At 46.4% G+C, this 15,207-nt stretch overlaps 1 protein-coding gene and 4 non-coding genes across 5 annotated transcripts in view; 4 read left to right on the top strand and 1 right to left on the bottom strand.

Moving 5' to 3' along the window:
• OSBP (oxysterol binding protein) overlaps nucleotides 1-2,444 on the top strand; it is a 32,755-nt gene extending 30,311 nt beyond the window's left edge. Inside the window, exon 14 of the mRNA XM_044750501.2 lies at nucleotides 96-2,444. Within this exon, the coding sequence (XP_044606436.1) occupies nucleotides 96-238 (143 nt within the window). The 3' untranslated portion in view covers nucleotides 239-2,444. The remainder of the gene's footprint in view (nucleotides 1-95) is intronic.
• Nucleotides 2,445-5,942: 3,498 nt separating this feature from the next.
• TRNAF-GAA (transfer RNA phenylalanine (anticodon GAA)) lies at nucleotides 5,943-6,015 on the top strand. The gene has a single exon. It is a non-coding gene; the product is annotated as a tRNA-Phe (tRNA).
• A 3,408-nt stretch (nucleotides 6,016-9,423) lies between these two features.
• Nucleotides 9,424-9,496, top strand: TRNAK-UUU (transfer RNA lysine (anticodon UUU)). Its single transcript has one exon. It is a non-coding gene; the product is annotated as a tRNA-Lys (tRNA).
• Nucleotides 9,497-11,773: 2,277 nt separating this feature from the next.
• TRNAF-GAA (transfer RNA phenylalanine (anticodon GAA)) lies at nucleotides 11,774-11,846 on the top strand. The gene has a single exon. It is a non-coding gene; the product is annotated as a tRNA-Phe (tRNA).
• Nucleotides 11,847-12,760: 914 nt separating this feature from the next.
• On the bottom strand, nucleotides 12,761-12,833 carry TRNAK-UUU (transfer RNA lysine (anticodon UUU)). The gene has a single exon. It is a non-coding gene; the product is annotated as a tRNA-Lys (tRNA).
• Between the last annotated feature and the right edge of the window lie 2,374 nt (nucleotides 12,834-15,207).

The following is a 15,207-nucleotide window of genomic DNA, read 5'->3' as shown; positions in this document are numbered from 1 at the left end:
GTAACGAACCGGTCACCCCTATTTCTTAATGTGTGGAGAATGCCAGTGTATTTTTGCCTCTAATTCCATTTTTCTTTCCCTTCTTTCCCTTTTAGGCACACCCTATGATCCCTACAAGGCACTGTGGTTTGAGCGGAAGAAGGACCCTGTTACCAAGGAGTTAACCCATATTTATCGGGGAGGATATTGGGAGTGTAAAGAAAAACAGGACTGGAGCACATGCCCGGACATTTTCTGAAGCAACAGTAACAAAAAAGAGGAGGATCCACAGGAGAAGAGGACAGAGGATGTGTGGAAAGCTGGCAGTTGTGGCTCTCTCACCGAGTGCTTTCCTCAGATTTGTCTGTCTTAACCAATCATTTTTCCCCAATCAATCACCAGAAGCAGACACCAGTGGTGGTGATTGGCTGGTTGCCTTAGCTGATTGAAACTGAAATCGACATACTAGATACCTGTGTCTGTAAGGGAGAAGTTTAGTGGCTGAACGTTAGTGTTATTCCACTTTCGCAAAGTCAAGTATTCTTGACTCTTCCTTCTCCCTCTGCCCCCATTTAAGATGGTGTCATTCACCCTCCCCTTGTAGTATCCTGCTCAGCCAAGATCTACGTTGAGATTATGATTCAGGGGCATTTTGGTGCTGTTCAGAGCAAGAGCTGATTTTAGAAATTCCTTTAAAAAGAAACATATAAGACTTACCAACGGAGGCATCGTGAATGATTGTGGTGACATGGCATGGCATTATGAAATGTGTTCACCGATGGGGTCAGTTTAACAGGGCGTCCATGCGTAGATAATTGCGGTATTGGGACACTTGCGAGAGGAATTGTTCTGTAAGGTTGGAATTTTCAGCATTACATTCTTGGAAGGTTCTGTCTTCACTTGCATAACACACCCTTCTGCTCTTCTCCATCCTCTTTGATAGCAAGTGGAGGCCACTTCTGTGGTTGGTAGGAGGGTTGAATTAATCCTCACAAAGGGGTTTTACGGACTTCCTCAGGTGGAGAACTTCTGAGAACACGAGGCAGGATGGATAAAGAGTGCTAGCCACTTTCGCTTTCCCAGTTCCTCCTCCCCGCATCCTTCATTCCCTTTCTAGCTTCTCTTCTCTCTCGGCACAATACCAGTTTGCGTCTGTGCCCCAGTATGGAGCAAAACATTACCTATCCCATTCTGATTCAGAATTTGAGAGAAGAAGTTAGTCTGGAATAAAAGTTTTCACCATCTCTCAAGCCCCATGGACTGGAGCCACCTCTGGAATAATGTGTTACATATCTGTATATTATATATATGTAGAGAAAAATCTAATTTTTTTGTTTAATTTTCCTTCTTCCCATTAAGAATCTTGTTTTTTGATATCACTTGTCTCCCTGGAACTCTCTTGGACACATTGATGTGGATTGGAGCCTGCTCTGCTTTCCATCTGTGAGGGGCAGACAGACTCAAAACCTGAGCAGGATCGTGTCTGGCACTCACCGAACAGGGCCTGTATCCATGGTTTGTATCATGGGGTGCCCACTGCCGTCTCAACTCTGCTCTCCTAATTACCTGACTCTTGAAAATGGAATCTTAACCTCTTTCCTGCCTTTTTTCCTTCTTTTGTTAGGAAGAATATGGGTAGAAAGTCAGGAGGGTAATTTCCAGTTTAATTCTGCCTCTGTCCCGGTCACAGCACACACAGCCGATTCCCAAAAGAACCTTCTTCCCAGGAGATGGGGCTCCAAGCACCATCATGTGGGCAGGGAAAGAGGATGGCTCTGGCGGGGCCCTGGCTTCCTTCCTTCTGTGTTCTGTACTCGTTTTAGCTGTCTTGTTCAGAACTCTGACCCCCTGTGCAACCCACCCTTGGTTGAGGATCACAAATTGAGGTGCCTTCCTTGTATGCTTTCTGTTAGTGTTTTCTGTTTCTGTTCCTTAACTGCTGAGCCTCAGCCAGTGTGGGTCGTGAGGGGAAATAGCATTCCAGAGGAAGCCAGCCCTCCGGGACAGCTGGGTTATCCTGGGTAAATTAGTACTCTCATTCCTTCCCCGCCATCCCTCCCTTCCTGGCTGGGATGAACTTGAGAGAGAGGGAACTGCTGGGGAACTTCCTCCTAAGGACCCGATTCCCTACATAAGCAAGGGTGACATAAGCAAGGCTTACGCTGGGGCGGCTTTCAAGGAGGTCGGTAAAAGCACTGACCTAGTCAGGGGCTCCAGACAGAGTGGGGATTCCCAAACTAAGCTGAACTGCCTTGCTTTATCCCCCTTTTCTTCCTCCACCATCTGCACTACATTTCCGGCCTGATCCCCAGTCAGAGTCCTGCGAATGGAAGAAGCTTTGAGTCCTTCAGGTGAAATAAAGTCACATGAAAACAAAACAAAACTATATATATTTTCGGTTTTTTTGCCTTATTGTTTTTTTTCCAAGAAAACTACTAAATTAAATAATTTTTAAAAAGTCATATTGTTTGTCTGATTCACTTCTACTCCTACCAGGTGAGGAGAGGGTGGATAACTGGTCCAAGGGTGATTTGTGCTTGTTAGGAGTCTGGGAGCCCGATTTTCACGAGAAATTAAAAGACAAACAGCATGGATTTCCAGATGTTTGAACTGTTCAACATTCTGGAGGGCCCATGAGCAGAAGAGTGATTTTAATAGCCCCTGCCACTTCAACGTCATGTAATCATCAATGTCCCACTTTGGTATAGGGGAATAGTTTCTAGTGTTTTTGATACTGGGTCTGTTTCAACTCAAAAAGTAAAAGTATTCTTGATTTAATTTCTCGTGTCCATTTAGATTCTCAGATTCTTAGCTGCTTCATGTAGGTATTCAAATTCTGTATTCTGAAATGTGAACAATTGAGCATTGATTTGAAGCCCTTGGAGAGAAGTAATGACAGTGAAAATGCTTGTTGAGGTTTTCTCTGTGAAGTTCAGGGATGGGAAGATGGGAAAAGTAATGTAAGGGGCCTGGAGAGGCTTCAGATCAGAGCAAGCACAACTCCTGCCCTGTGGGAGGGCCCGCACACTAACTGAGCATCTGCTCCAGGGTCCAGGGAGCCGAGGTAGGAACCCTGAACATTGTCTGGCTTACACTTAATTTTAAGAGGAAAATGTTGCAGTCGCCCTTTTAAAGATGAACAAAGGCTCTCAGAAATAATTTAAGTAAATTCACTTGAAGTCACATAGCTGATTGGTTAGTCACAGTGTTGGAATTCAAAGCTGGGTTTGTTTAACCCGGAGTTTGTGACCTACAACCTTGTACTCTGGGACAAACTGGTTTGGAAGGCAGCCGATAATTAGATCATTTCCACCTGGATTTTATCGCATGCTCAGATACACATGTCTGTTTCCACAGGCTTATTAATGTGGAGAGTACTATTTTGGGGGTTCACCTGAAGGAAGGGGCATCCTTGAAGTTCAGCCTCCAGGCTCTTTGGTTTCTCAAGGCTTTCATGTCCACAAAATTAGCTATGTTGTCGGGATTCTTTTTCTAGCGTGGTTCTTGGGAAGGCCACTGAGGTGTTTAAGTCATTTGCCTCATTCCCAGTGCTGGACTTCATGTTACGTTTCAGCAAAGATTTTTTTCTGTCAAGCTAAAAGCCATTGCAGTCGACCCTTGACATCTGTGATCACTGCGTCCTACAATCTTGGGTACCACTGTGATATATAAGTTCCTCCATTAGAGACAGTCAAATGTCCCTGAAACATTTTAATTCCTCCTTTAGTCCTTTAATGGGCTACTGTGACATGATAGCTTGGGATGTGGATCCTGAGGGGTCCACCACACTCACTCATGATTCAAAATTATGACTCAGCGAAATGATAAATTATCACACTTGTCAGGGACCTCTGAAGTCCCACAAAAATGTTAAACCTGTGCATTTCAAGGATGTCTGCTTTCAGCAAGATAAGTGAAAACCAACCTACAGTACAGTCCTAAAGGAGGCATAGAAAAACCTTTGGAATTTATTCACTATAAGGCTATACATACCTTCTGAAACTCTTAAGACTGTTATCAAAATGTGATAAAGCTTTTGCCCAGTACTCTGACCTGCCCTGTGGGAAGCTTTCCTGTCTTTTCATGGTCTTCCCTTCCAAGGCTCATAAAATAATCTGTGGTTATACTCTTCGCAGACTTTCCTTTCTACTATCTATTCAGGTAAAGTGCTCCTCTTTTGGTTCACATTGATCCCTCCAGGGAAGGAGGCGGGATGGTCAGATGAGGCATAATTTAAATGCAAGAACGAAAGAGCTCAGAATCTTCTATAAATAGCCTTGCAGAGGTCACATCTTCTGAATTTGACCAGGTGATTTTAGAAGTTAGTAAAGAACCAGTTGGCCCTGAGACATGGCTAGGCGCGTCTTCCTTTATTCATTCAACATTTACTGCAGCCTGTTATGTAGCATACATTAGGGATACAGATGGCAAGAAAGAGCTCAAACAAGCAGTACATTACGATCTGGTTTGATAAATGGTGTGAAAGCACTGTACAGGGGCAGGGAGCCTGTAGGAATGGGGAGGGAGGGGATAGAGACATGTCAGATAAGGCTTCTGGAACTAGGAGAATGTGTCTGAGCTGAGAATTGCAGGTTAAACGGGTTAGAGGGAGGGCAATGTGAAAAATGGTGCATGGGCAAAGGTGAAGAGCAAAGTCAAGGAAAGCATCCTGAGTTTGGATGGCTGCATGAATGGCTAGAGTTCAGGGTCAAGGAGAGAGCAATGACATGGTGCTGGAGAGAGGTAAGACCTCCAAGTGACAGAAGTCTTCACATACCATATAAGGAAGCCTTGGTTTTTGTTTTCAACTAGGAAGCCGGTGACGGATTTTTAAGCAGGATGATGGGTTCCAGTGTGGAAAATGATTTATAGGTAAGAAGGCCAATGAAGAGATTGGAGAAGATGCGAGAGTGAAGGGAAGTGAACACCGAAGTGTAAAAACAGCTCTTGGGTATGGTTATGGGTTGGGAGTAGAGGGAGGGAGGAAGGAATGTGTATTTTTCTGGCTTGGGAAACTCAGTGGAAGGTGGTGGTAAGATAAACAAGTTTAGAGGGAAAGATAGGTTCATTCTTGGACGTTCTGAGTTGGAGCTGCCAGTGAAGAGGTTGAGTAAGCAAATTAGAAAATGGGTCTATATGTGATAGCTACATTTTTGTGAGAACTGAGGACTGGGACACTGAGAGAGGCTGCACATTAAAATTGCCTGGTCAACTTAAAAAAGTATGTAATCCTAAGCCCCATTTGCAGCGATGCTGATTCAGTTACGACCACGGCTAGTGCAATGATAGATACGTGAATGCAAGGGATGCAAAATCATGAAGCAGGAGGGGGAGGTGGAATAAAATGAGTGTAGTAGAGGATATTAATAAACCACAACTTGCTTCCCAGAGTTTGAGAGAAGTCTGAGCCAATTCTACTTTTTGACAATGTCCAAAAACATTTAAAATTTTAATTGCATACATTCTTGCATACATTTCTTTGAGTCCAATTTGACGATATCAGAAAAAATTCAAAATGTTCATATCTTTTGACCTTGCAAAATCTGCCTTCTCACAAGAAAAACAAATACAAAAGGATAGTCATTGCAGTATTGTTTTCAATAATGAAAACTAGAAAAAAAATTTAAACATCCATCATTAGGAATTTGATTAAATGGATTGTGTTATATCCATACAATCCAATACCTCACATGGATCAAGAAGAATGAAATAGGTCTATACACCTGACTTGAAAAAAGTCCTTGATTTATTTTTAAATGAAAAAAGCGAATTCCAGGGCAGTTAAAAAACAACTGAGAAAAGTGAAATTACTTACCACTTTAGCTTAAACAGAGGCCTTGCCTCTTCTCTTTTGCAGTGTTTATTAAATGCCTACTTCCAGCTAAACCGTACAATAACCTTTTTGTTACTACGGAGCAAATATTATTTCATTATGGTTATGCGGAAATCGCTTTCCAGAAACCGCCGAAATAGCTCAGTTGGGAGAGCGTTAGACTGAAGATCTAAAGGTCCCTGGTTCGATCCCGGGTTTCGGCAAAGGTTTTAGGCCTCATCGCCAAGGGCCGTTCCAGGGCGCTCTACCCTACTTACCTGGCAGGCTGGGCCTATTTATGAGAGAATCCAGTCTGCTACCCTGTGGGCACGTGGTTGGTAACCTGCTTGGGTGGACCCTGAAGGACTGATCTTCCTCCTTTTTCCTCTGGAAGGGAGACAGGAAACTGGAAACCAAGAAAGGATTTATGCCGTTGCTTTTAAACTGCTAGTTGTAAAGTCAGTCTCTCTTCCTTGATCTTGGGTCTCGGTGAGACCACGCTCTCCGCACGCACTGCGCGCCGCTCACTTCCTTCCTGATCCTCTCAGTCCTTTTTCTTTCCTGTTTCTGACCGCGTTCCAGGAGCTGCGGGCGTCGGAACCTTCCTCCGCGGGTCGAAGGGACGGGCGCGCCCGGGCTCGCAGGGGAATTCGGCGGCCGCGGCGCTGCACCGCCTCCACTGCCCGCTCGGTCCCGGGGCGGGCAGGGGACCGTCGGGGATGGCGACAGCCCCTGCCCCCCTCGGCGAAAGAAACCCTTGACTTCGGCTTGGTGCAGCTGGTTTAACAATAACAAAGACCTAGGACAGCTCTTGGGGCCGGGTGGGGGTGGGGATGGGGTTATCAGGTCAAATACAGGACTCCTAATTAAATTTGAATTTCAGAGATACAATGAATATTTTTTAGAATACTCATGTCCCAAATATTGCGTAGAATATACAAAGTACACATTCATTGTTTCTCTGAAATGTTTAACTATTTGTCATCTGTTTCTCTGAAATGTTAACTATTTGTTTCTCTAAAATGTTTAACTCTGAAATTTAACTATTTTTATTTGCTAAATCGCAAACCACTATTGTACATCATATTCTCGCATAGCTCTGAACTCGATGAGTCCCCACCCCCACCCCCAACGTGCCCCCGGCAAAGACACTCAGAAACTAGAGTCAGGACGAACGGGATTTCAGAAGAGACCGGTAGTTTCTTATTCTCGACATCTAGCAGTTTACAAAAGGCATTTCCGTCCGTCAGCTGATCTGTTCTCACACTGCGGCGGGAATCACCAGGAAACACTCCGAGAATCAGCCATCCCACCTGTCCCCTGGCTTCCAGAGTTGTCCACACTGGTCTGGGATGGTGATTAGAGGACAGGGGAATTTGTAGGCTCTGGACTGGATCCTAAGGGCGGGGGGGGGGGGGGGGGGAACTTTGTTAGGATGATGAGCCACTCCGCTCAAGGTAGTGCAATGAAACACAGCTTAGGGAATGGATTACTTTTGGCTAGGTGCTATGCCGAGCTGTGGGGAGAGAGGAAAGAGATTCAGTGCTCACACTGTAAAAACTCTCCATGAGATGAAAGGCAAAATGGGGGAAATACTGCTTTTGGACCCATTATATGCCCTCTCCTTTCCTTTAAATCTGTGTGGAGATGCCAGCAGACATGGGCTTAATCCCCCAAATATTTGGGTGGAAGGATGCATTTTAATAAGGGACTCTTGAAAAACCCAATAATGGCCCAAAGGAAGGCCAACACAATTGTAGACTCATAGATTGGGCAGTTCAAACTTTGCATGGCATATTTCAGCATATGTGATGGTGAATTTTATGTGTCAATTTGGCTAGCTATGGTGCCCAGCTGTTCAGTCAAACAGCAGTCTGGATGGTGCCGGGAAGGTGTTCTTTCGATGTGACTAACATTTAAATCAATAGACTCTGAGTAAAGCAGAATACTCTCCATACCCGGGGTATGCCTCATCCAATCATCTGAAGATTTAGGAACAAAGGCTGGGGTTTCTTGATGAAGAAGGAATTCTCAAGACTGCAACATAGAAAACCTGCCTGACTCTCCAGTTCGCTGCCCTGATCAAGTCGGACTAAAGACAGCAACATGAATTCTTACCTGAAAGTCCTGCTTGTTGGCTAAACCCGGAGATTTTAGATTTGCCAGTCCCCACAATCCCCTGAGCCAATTTCTTAAAACAAATCTCTATCTATCTATCATCTATCTATCTCTCTATCTCTCCATCTATCTATCTATCTTTCTATTCAATCCCGACAGCATGCTGTAAAGTGTTTCACACAGCTATGAGGAAAGGGTGAGATTGTTACTATTGCTCACCAGTTAAAGTGCTCTGCGCAAACGTCAACCACCTTGGGACCATGGAAGTGGTCGCCATACTCCTAGGAAATGTTAGGCTTTTGCCTTGAAAGGCAAACCCTTCCCCGTTTCTAGCCTGAAGAGGAATGGGGGAGTCCCTGTGGGAAGTACTTGAGATACAAGCGAGAGGCTCCGAGGAGAAGACAGGATGTCTCTGCCTGAGTCACCATTCTTGCCTGGCATACTCCTACTCACCTTTGAAGGCACAGTCTCAATGCCTTTTGTTCCCTGCCAGGGTCAGGTTCTACCCTGCCCGCCTTCTAGTCTGTCCTCTGTGTTACCAAGGCACTTGCATATTCCTCTGTTAAAGCATCCATTACACGGCTCTCAAAGGTTTGCTCCCTGCACGCTTGCCAGCTCAGCCTGTAGAAGATCCACCGTACAGGGAAGGCGAAGACCAGGGATGGTGCTGGTCACCAGGAGCTTCCCGGGATGGATGGCGGTCAAGCTCATTCTCAAAGCAGCTTGGGGGCGCGCGAAAGGGAAGGAATGAAAGGGAGGTGGCATTCCAGTGAGAGGGCGTAGCACGTGCAGAGGCCCAGAAGATTGAAAGGGCATGGTGGGATGTGTAACACGAAAACAGTAGCGTGTAAGGGTGAGAAGAGGAGAAGGGTGAGCTCAGCCCGGGAAAGGCGGCGTGAGCGCGCGTGCGCAGAGGCCTGGCAGTGGGGCGGGGCGGGGCGGGCGAGGGAGGCGGGGGCAGGGGAGCGCGCTCCGAGCCCGGGCGAGTGGTGGCTGCCACCGCTTCTGGCCGGGGCCCAGATCGTCTCTTTCAGCTAATCCGCATCGCGCTTCTTGTTGAGGTGGGCATCGAGGATGGGGACAAGGAACTGCGAAGTGGTGCCTTCTCGGAAGAAGGGGGAGTCTGATACTTTTAATAGTGAACTGTGGTCACCAATCCTGTGCGCTTTGCGTTTAAGGCAAAGAAACACGTAGCACCCAGTCGGGGACAGGGAATAAGCAGCTTCTCCTCCCTCCGCGGGATTCACATTTGCCAAGGGGTCTCTAAATGAAAGGGGGCGTGTTTTATTTTATTTGATTTAAGAAATCTATATTCAGCTGCCAAAGAAGCACCTAATCGCTCTCCTTCCATACTCCCCACTTCGCCTTCCCAACCCCGCGGGATGCGCGGATTGGAATTGGATTGAATCACACACAAAAGAGGAATCCGGGAGTTCATCCAACGCCGTGCCCATTAGCTCCCGGCGCACACGATGACATGGTCTTCATTCACCAGAGGGGACTTTCTTCCATGAGCCCGGATAGCTCAGTCGGTAGAGCATCAGACTTTTAATCTGAGGGTCCAGGGTTCAAGTCCCTGTTCGGGCGGCGTCTCTCTTTTTTCATAATAATTTAAAAATGAGAACCAGCTTTAGGATGCTGCTTTGGTTAGCCGGTTGTTCTTAGAGAAGGGAGTAAAATCCTGGAGCGCGTACCCTGTGAGTCCAACCGCTTCCCGGGGAAAAGCCAGGCCTCCAGGAGGACCCACACTGCAGGCCTTTGTGCAAAAAGGCATCTGGCAGACTTGCGGTGCATCACGCTCGGGCACTAAACAGGCTGACTTATGCTGCAACCACCGGCTCGGCTGCTGGGTCTCAACTGCTGCTGTAATTAAAGGAAGGGGGAACAGACGCCTTCGGGAAGTACCCGAGACTCCTCCAGTGGCCACCTCCTTGCGCTCTTCTGTGGGTGGCCCCTACTGACCCTCTCTCTTGGGTTCCCTCCGCTAGGCGCCTGCGTTATATGGCACGGATCCTGCCCCTTTCCCCTCTCCCTTACCCTTCTAGAGAATACTTCTGCACTCTGAGAAGGAAGAGATGACCGTCTAGAAACTGATGCACCAAACAGAGCAACTCTCCCTTTCCAAACGAGGTCAGATCTCTTCCCTCACCCCAAAGCGTGATCCTGAATACAGGGAGAAGTTGAGGTTGAGAAGGCAACTTCTGCTGGTGGGAGGAAGAAGGTGCGTTTTGGGAAAGAAAGCATTCAAGGGGCTGGAATGGGACGAGTCCTGGTGTCTGAAAAACAAAAAAAGTTAGCTCCCACCGACTACAAGTTAATAAGGGAAGCATTCGGCTTCTGAGAGCTTCTGAGGAGGTTGGGTTATGGACACAAGAGAAGCTTAGGCATGGGTTCACCAAGACTAAACTAACGTTCCCTGTGAGGTGAAGGGACCAGGTGCATCCTTGCTTAGCTAGCTAGCGGTTGAGCCTTCCTTGCTTCTGCCAGGCAACAGAAGAAAGTCCATCTTGATCTCATTAACAGGATGGGGATCCAGGCTGACTGAGTCGGCCGCCCTCTTTGCTGACGGAGTATGGCACCCAAGGAGTCCTGAATAGTGGGGCAAGGCCAAGATGGACTCAGCCTTCAAGTGTGAGGCAGAGCCTTCACTCTTCATTCAGGAATGCCTTACCCCGGGCCAACACAGACTCACAATTACCTCCCTCTTTCCAAAGGGCAGCTTCCTCAACAACAAAAAGAGAATAATAATAACGGCATCCATTTCGTAAACTTGTGGTGATTAAATGAAGTAACAATGCATGCACAGTACTTAATAGAGTCTTTGCCTAAAAGAAAGCCTTCAATACATTGTAGTTATTATTATTATTATTGATGAGCTTTCAATCTGGGGAGGAAACAGAAGAGATATACTGAAACAGGTAACGAACCATTTCAAAGAAATATATTCCCAATATGCCCAAGATCATAAGCCCATATTCACGTGACTTGTGTGGGTTGCTGTGTGCTGAAAGGACAGCAGTTGTTACTGATCCAGGGAAGAAGCCGGTTTGTTGGGGAAGGCGGGCTTCTTTCTTGAAGACTGTGAATCATGGGGCTCAGATGGCATTCCAGGGAGAGAACCGAGGTAAGGATCTGTGGCAGACACTCCAATTTTACTTCTTCTTCCTGAGGGAGTCCCTTGGAAAGTGATCAAGTTCATTTTTTGGCAACCTTGAAAAGTGGAGTCTCTTTGCTCCAGTCATTTCCTGACAACAAGAACAGACCAGGCTGGGGCAAGGAGAGGACAGGGGGTGGAGAGCATTGAGGCCTCTTAGTTCTTTCTTTGCTCCCCTCCTCAAGTTGGCTCCCTCTCCCTTTCATCAAAGCATGAGAAGTTAGAAAGAAAAAAAAAGCTAAAGTCTGTGTCGACCAAGACCTTTCTGGCTTTGGAGCTGGGTGGCTCCAGTTCAGCTTTGGATGATTTGGGGCAAATTAGTTATTTCATTTAAAAATTATCATATCATCATATCAACCTCACGAGAGTGGTGAGGGGGTGGGGATTGAATGAGACCATGTAGATCATGCGCTGGGCACACCGTAGGCACTTAGCTGGTGGCTGTCTTTCCTCTTGTCAGAGGCCTGGGGAGAGGTAGAGAAAGCAATAGGAAGACAATAAAAGGCAGCTCGAGACAAGGCAGAACACGAAATTTTCCTTACATCACTGGAATTAGTTTTCTAATTCACTGCTCTCAAAACCTCAGAGCAAAAAATAGTACAATTTGGAAGGTGACATTAAGAACTGAAAAAGTGGAGATGAAAGAAAGAGGAATCTTTTTTTTTTTTCTTTTAAATTTCCTTAACGGGGTAGAAAAGGCTCTTGTCCTCGCCGAAATAGCTCAGTTGGGAGAGCGTTAGACTGAAGATCTAAAGGTCCCTGGTTCGATCCCGGGTTTCGGCAGGGTTTTTGCTGCTGCATCTTTGGACGGGACTGGAGTCCCTTCCCCTCCTTACACGTAATATCTCCTCTGGATGCTCGCCTCTGTCCCCAATCCCATTGCACCCATATGCAGCTCTTAGCGGGCATACGACAATGAGATGACATTACTTAGTACAGAGCTATGAGGAAGTGAAGAGCTTAAACCTCTAAAAGAAATCACAAATCATGGAATGATCTGTATGTGGCATGGAATTTCATAGTGTGGTGGCTATCACATATGGTCTACAAGCTGAGGGTCTCAGGTTTGATTCCCAGCGTAGTCAACTCGCTGCTCTTGCAAGTTTTTCTCAATGACGACAGACATGAAGACAGTCTTCAAAGACGTTTGTCTGCACAGCAAGACTCGCAAGTCAGGGTCCCATCAGCGCGTTAGACATCTGGTGAAGGGTGACTCTCAGTTGGAAATGTGATTAATAAGCACGTATCTCCATCTGAAATATTTCTTGGAACCCCAGTTTTCTCACCGCGCTTTTATTAAAAAGTGCCTGATCTGTTGTTGCTCAGTGCCAAAGCGGCGCAGTTACTGCCAGGAGCATTACCATCATGACTCTGACGACAGGGGTGCAATTTTCTTGGTTATGTGTTTATTGAGGTTTTGAGTGTAAAAGTATTACACGTTAGTTTTAAGGAAACAATACCTCAAGTCAAATGATACAAAAGTTGGAAGAGAAAGGATGGAAGTTGGGGGAGAAAGTTGGCGGGCATCTTCCTCGTCTTTCACCTTTTCTGCAAAACCCAGAGTTGATCTGGGCTGGCCCCTGGTTTTTACACTCCTTGAGGGCAGAATCCAGCTTTCTTTTGCATGACCTGACACCTGCTCGGGAAGAATGGTGGTGAAACATACTCAAATTTATTTTGGAGTTTAAAACAACCCACGCCCGAACAGGGACTTGAACCCTGGACCCTCAGATTAAAAGTCTGATGCTCTACCGACTGAGCTATCCGGGCTCTGAATGACAGGTTCTCATGTACCCTATTCGCAGTCAAATAGCCCACGTGGCAGCTTTCTTCTTATTGGATTAAAATCCTGAGTCTTTTTGCTGCTTCCCTGAGAGGCGAAACTGCAAAATCAAGATGGAGCAGGCATTTGGTGAAATAAAATCTTTATTTCTCCTTTACTCCCATCACAGATAGACTTTAAAGAAAACGACTGCCAGCCTGATCTGCCCCGCACCCGGGCAGCGCCCCAAACTCTGGGTGCTAAAGGGACCTTATGGGACCATCCCACGAGGAATTCTCCAGATTCAGGACCTCTGGGAGGGGAGGCCTGTGGGTGAGCAGCGGGATTTCTAATTCCAATTCTGGTCTTTGAAGAGCCTTGGAGCATCTTGCGAGTGTAGTAGTATGAATAATTGATTAGGTTTCCAGTCATTATTCGACAGACATTAATGGAGTGCATGTCGCACTCCAGGATCTTAGTAAGCTTGTGGGGCTGCAAAGACCCAGTGTGGGTTCTCTGTGTGGCAGGAAGACACGCAAAACAGAAGCACCAGTCAAGCGCTCTCATGGTGGGAAACCGGCCTTGGCAGCGCGGGAGCACCCAGGCGACACCAGAAGGGTCCGCTGGTCTTCCAGGGCGTGGTGGTGCATGCCTGAGCTGTGGATGGTGACTGGGCCCCTGAAGGCTTGTGAAGAGAATTCTGAGCAGAGGGAACAGCAAAAGAGGAAGGACGTTCGCTAGGGAATCTGAACATTTTCCTGATCTTCCATTGAAAGGTTTTGATCAGGCTGGATTTTATATTTTTAGGAAGTTGTTACCCTGGCAGCTGAGTCGCGGACATAACTAATTAGTTTTTTCATTCGTCTTGCTCCTTCGTTGCCTTGTTATTCCTTGAGGCATTGGATAAGATCCCTTGAAAGGAAGGGAATCCTACTAGATGGAGCCTCACCATCCTTTCAGCCCTCCTTGGAGTTCAGAGACACTCCACTATGCGGGGGAACGGTGAGGGTTACGTTCTCTTATGGATCGAGAACTATAAGCAAAGTTTAAAAAGTAATCCATTACGGAAAGATATCCATGTTATGGTAAGCAAAAACAACGCAAGGCGTTAAACAACATGTATGGTATAATGTTTGTGAAAAAATTAAAGGATATGTATATCAATATATATCCCTTAATTATACATGTATGTGTGTATTTGTTGTTTGCATATACATAAGAAATGTTTAAGGATACAAAACAATCGGATAAAAATGACCACCTTTTGAGGAATGGCAGTGGAGTGTGAGAGGAAGCACTCACTATTTCCTTTAGGTACATTGGTATTATGGGATTTTAAAAAATAAGCATAATAAAATAAATGAAGAACAAAAAGAGACGTAGTCTGTTAAATTATTCCACCCTGCTGGGGTCACACAGGCAGCCCTTCAGATCAAAGTGTCCCTGATCCTGTGTTTTCTACGGATCCCTGCAGAGAAAGGTTAAAGGCACATAGTTCCTTCCCAGTAGGGGGTCCCTCCATACCTCCTGGTTTTGGAGGGGAGTTGCTGGTGTTGAAAAATCACAAATGAATCAGGCACAGTTTTCACAAATGAAGACGCAGATTCCCTAAGAATCAGGAGACAAATTGGGGCTGAACCAAGAAAACTAAAACTGGGTCCCCCTGGGAAAGAGGCTGCTGTGCCCTGAGGCCAATCCTGGGGGGGAGTTAGTGAGTCTTTCGCCTAACCTCCGATTCTTACAAAAGTTCCCCGTTCACAATGGCTGCTGAATACAGCTTTGGATAGAGAAGCGCATGAAGATCTGTTTCCTGTTCTCCTAGGACCGCCTAGATTGACAGGCATCAACCACTGAGAACAAAAGTCTCAAACTGTATATAATCCAGTGTTAATAGTGTGGGACAGACCTGCTCAGCATAGAGGGAGTTAACTGCAGCTGTCTGTATTTCATGTAACATCCCATAGTGCCTTTTTTCCCTATGTCCTCCCACTACCCGTCTTGAAATACCACTTTCTTCCCATGTTCTAAGTTCTTTGGTTTGGGAAGCTCCAGCTGATCCTTAAAGATCGGGATCAGAACTTACCCCAGAGATCCCTGCTTGATCCTCTCCAGACCGGGTGAGGTACGGGGAGCTCTGAGCCTGTCCGTATTGCCGCGCCCACCACAACCTCTTTCCTCCTAGAATGTTTCTGCTGTGATGACAGGAACTCCCTGCCTATCCCCAATGCCTGCGTCAGGGGCTGGCACAAAGCAAGCTCTCAAAAACTACTGTTGAATGAATGAATGGATCACTGAAGGAGGGCCCTGGGTCAGAGAAGGCTTTGTGGGGGAGGAGGGGCAGAATTGGTCCTTGGAAGTTTTGTGTGGTGGAGAGAGGAGGAG

This window comes from Equus asinus, chromosome 17 (assembly GCF_041296235.1).
Source record: "Equus asinus isolate D_3611 breed Donkey chromosome 17, EquAss-T2T_v2, whole genome shotgun sequence".
In the NCBI taxonomy this organism is placed as follows: Eukaryota; Metazoa; Chordata; class Mammalia; order Perissodactyla; family Equidae; genus Equus; species Equus asinus.
The sequence above is the reverse complement of the archived record's forward strand: the minus strand, read 5'-3'. Positions and strand labels throughout refer to the sequence as shown.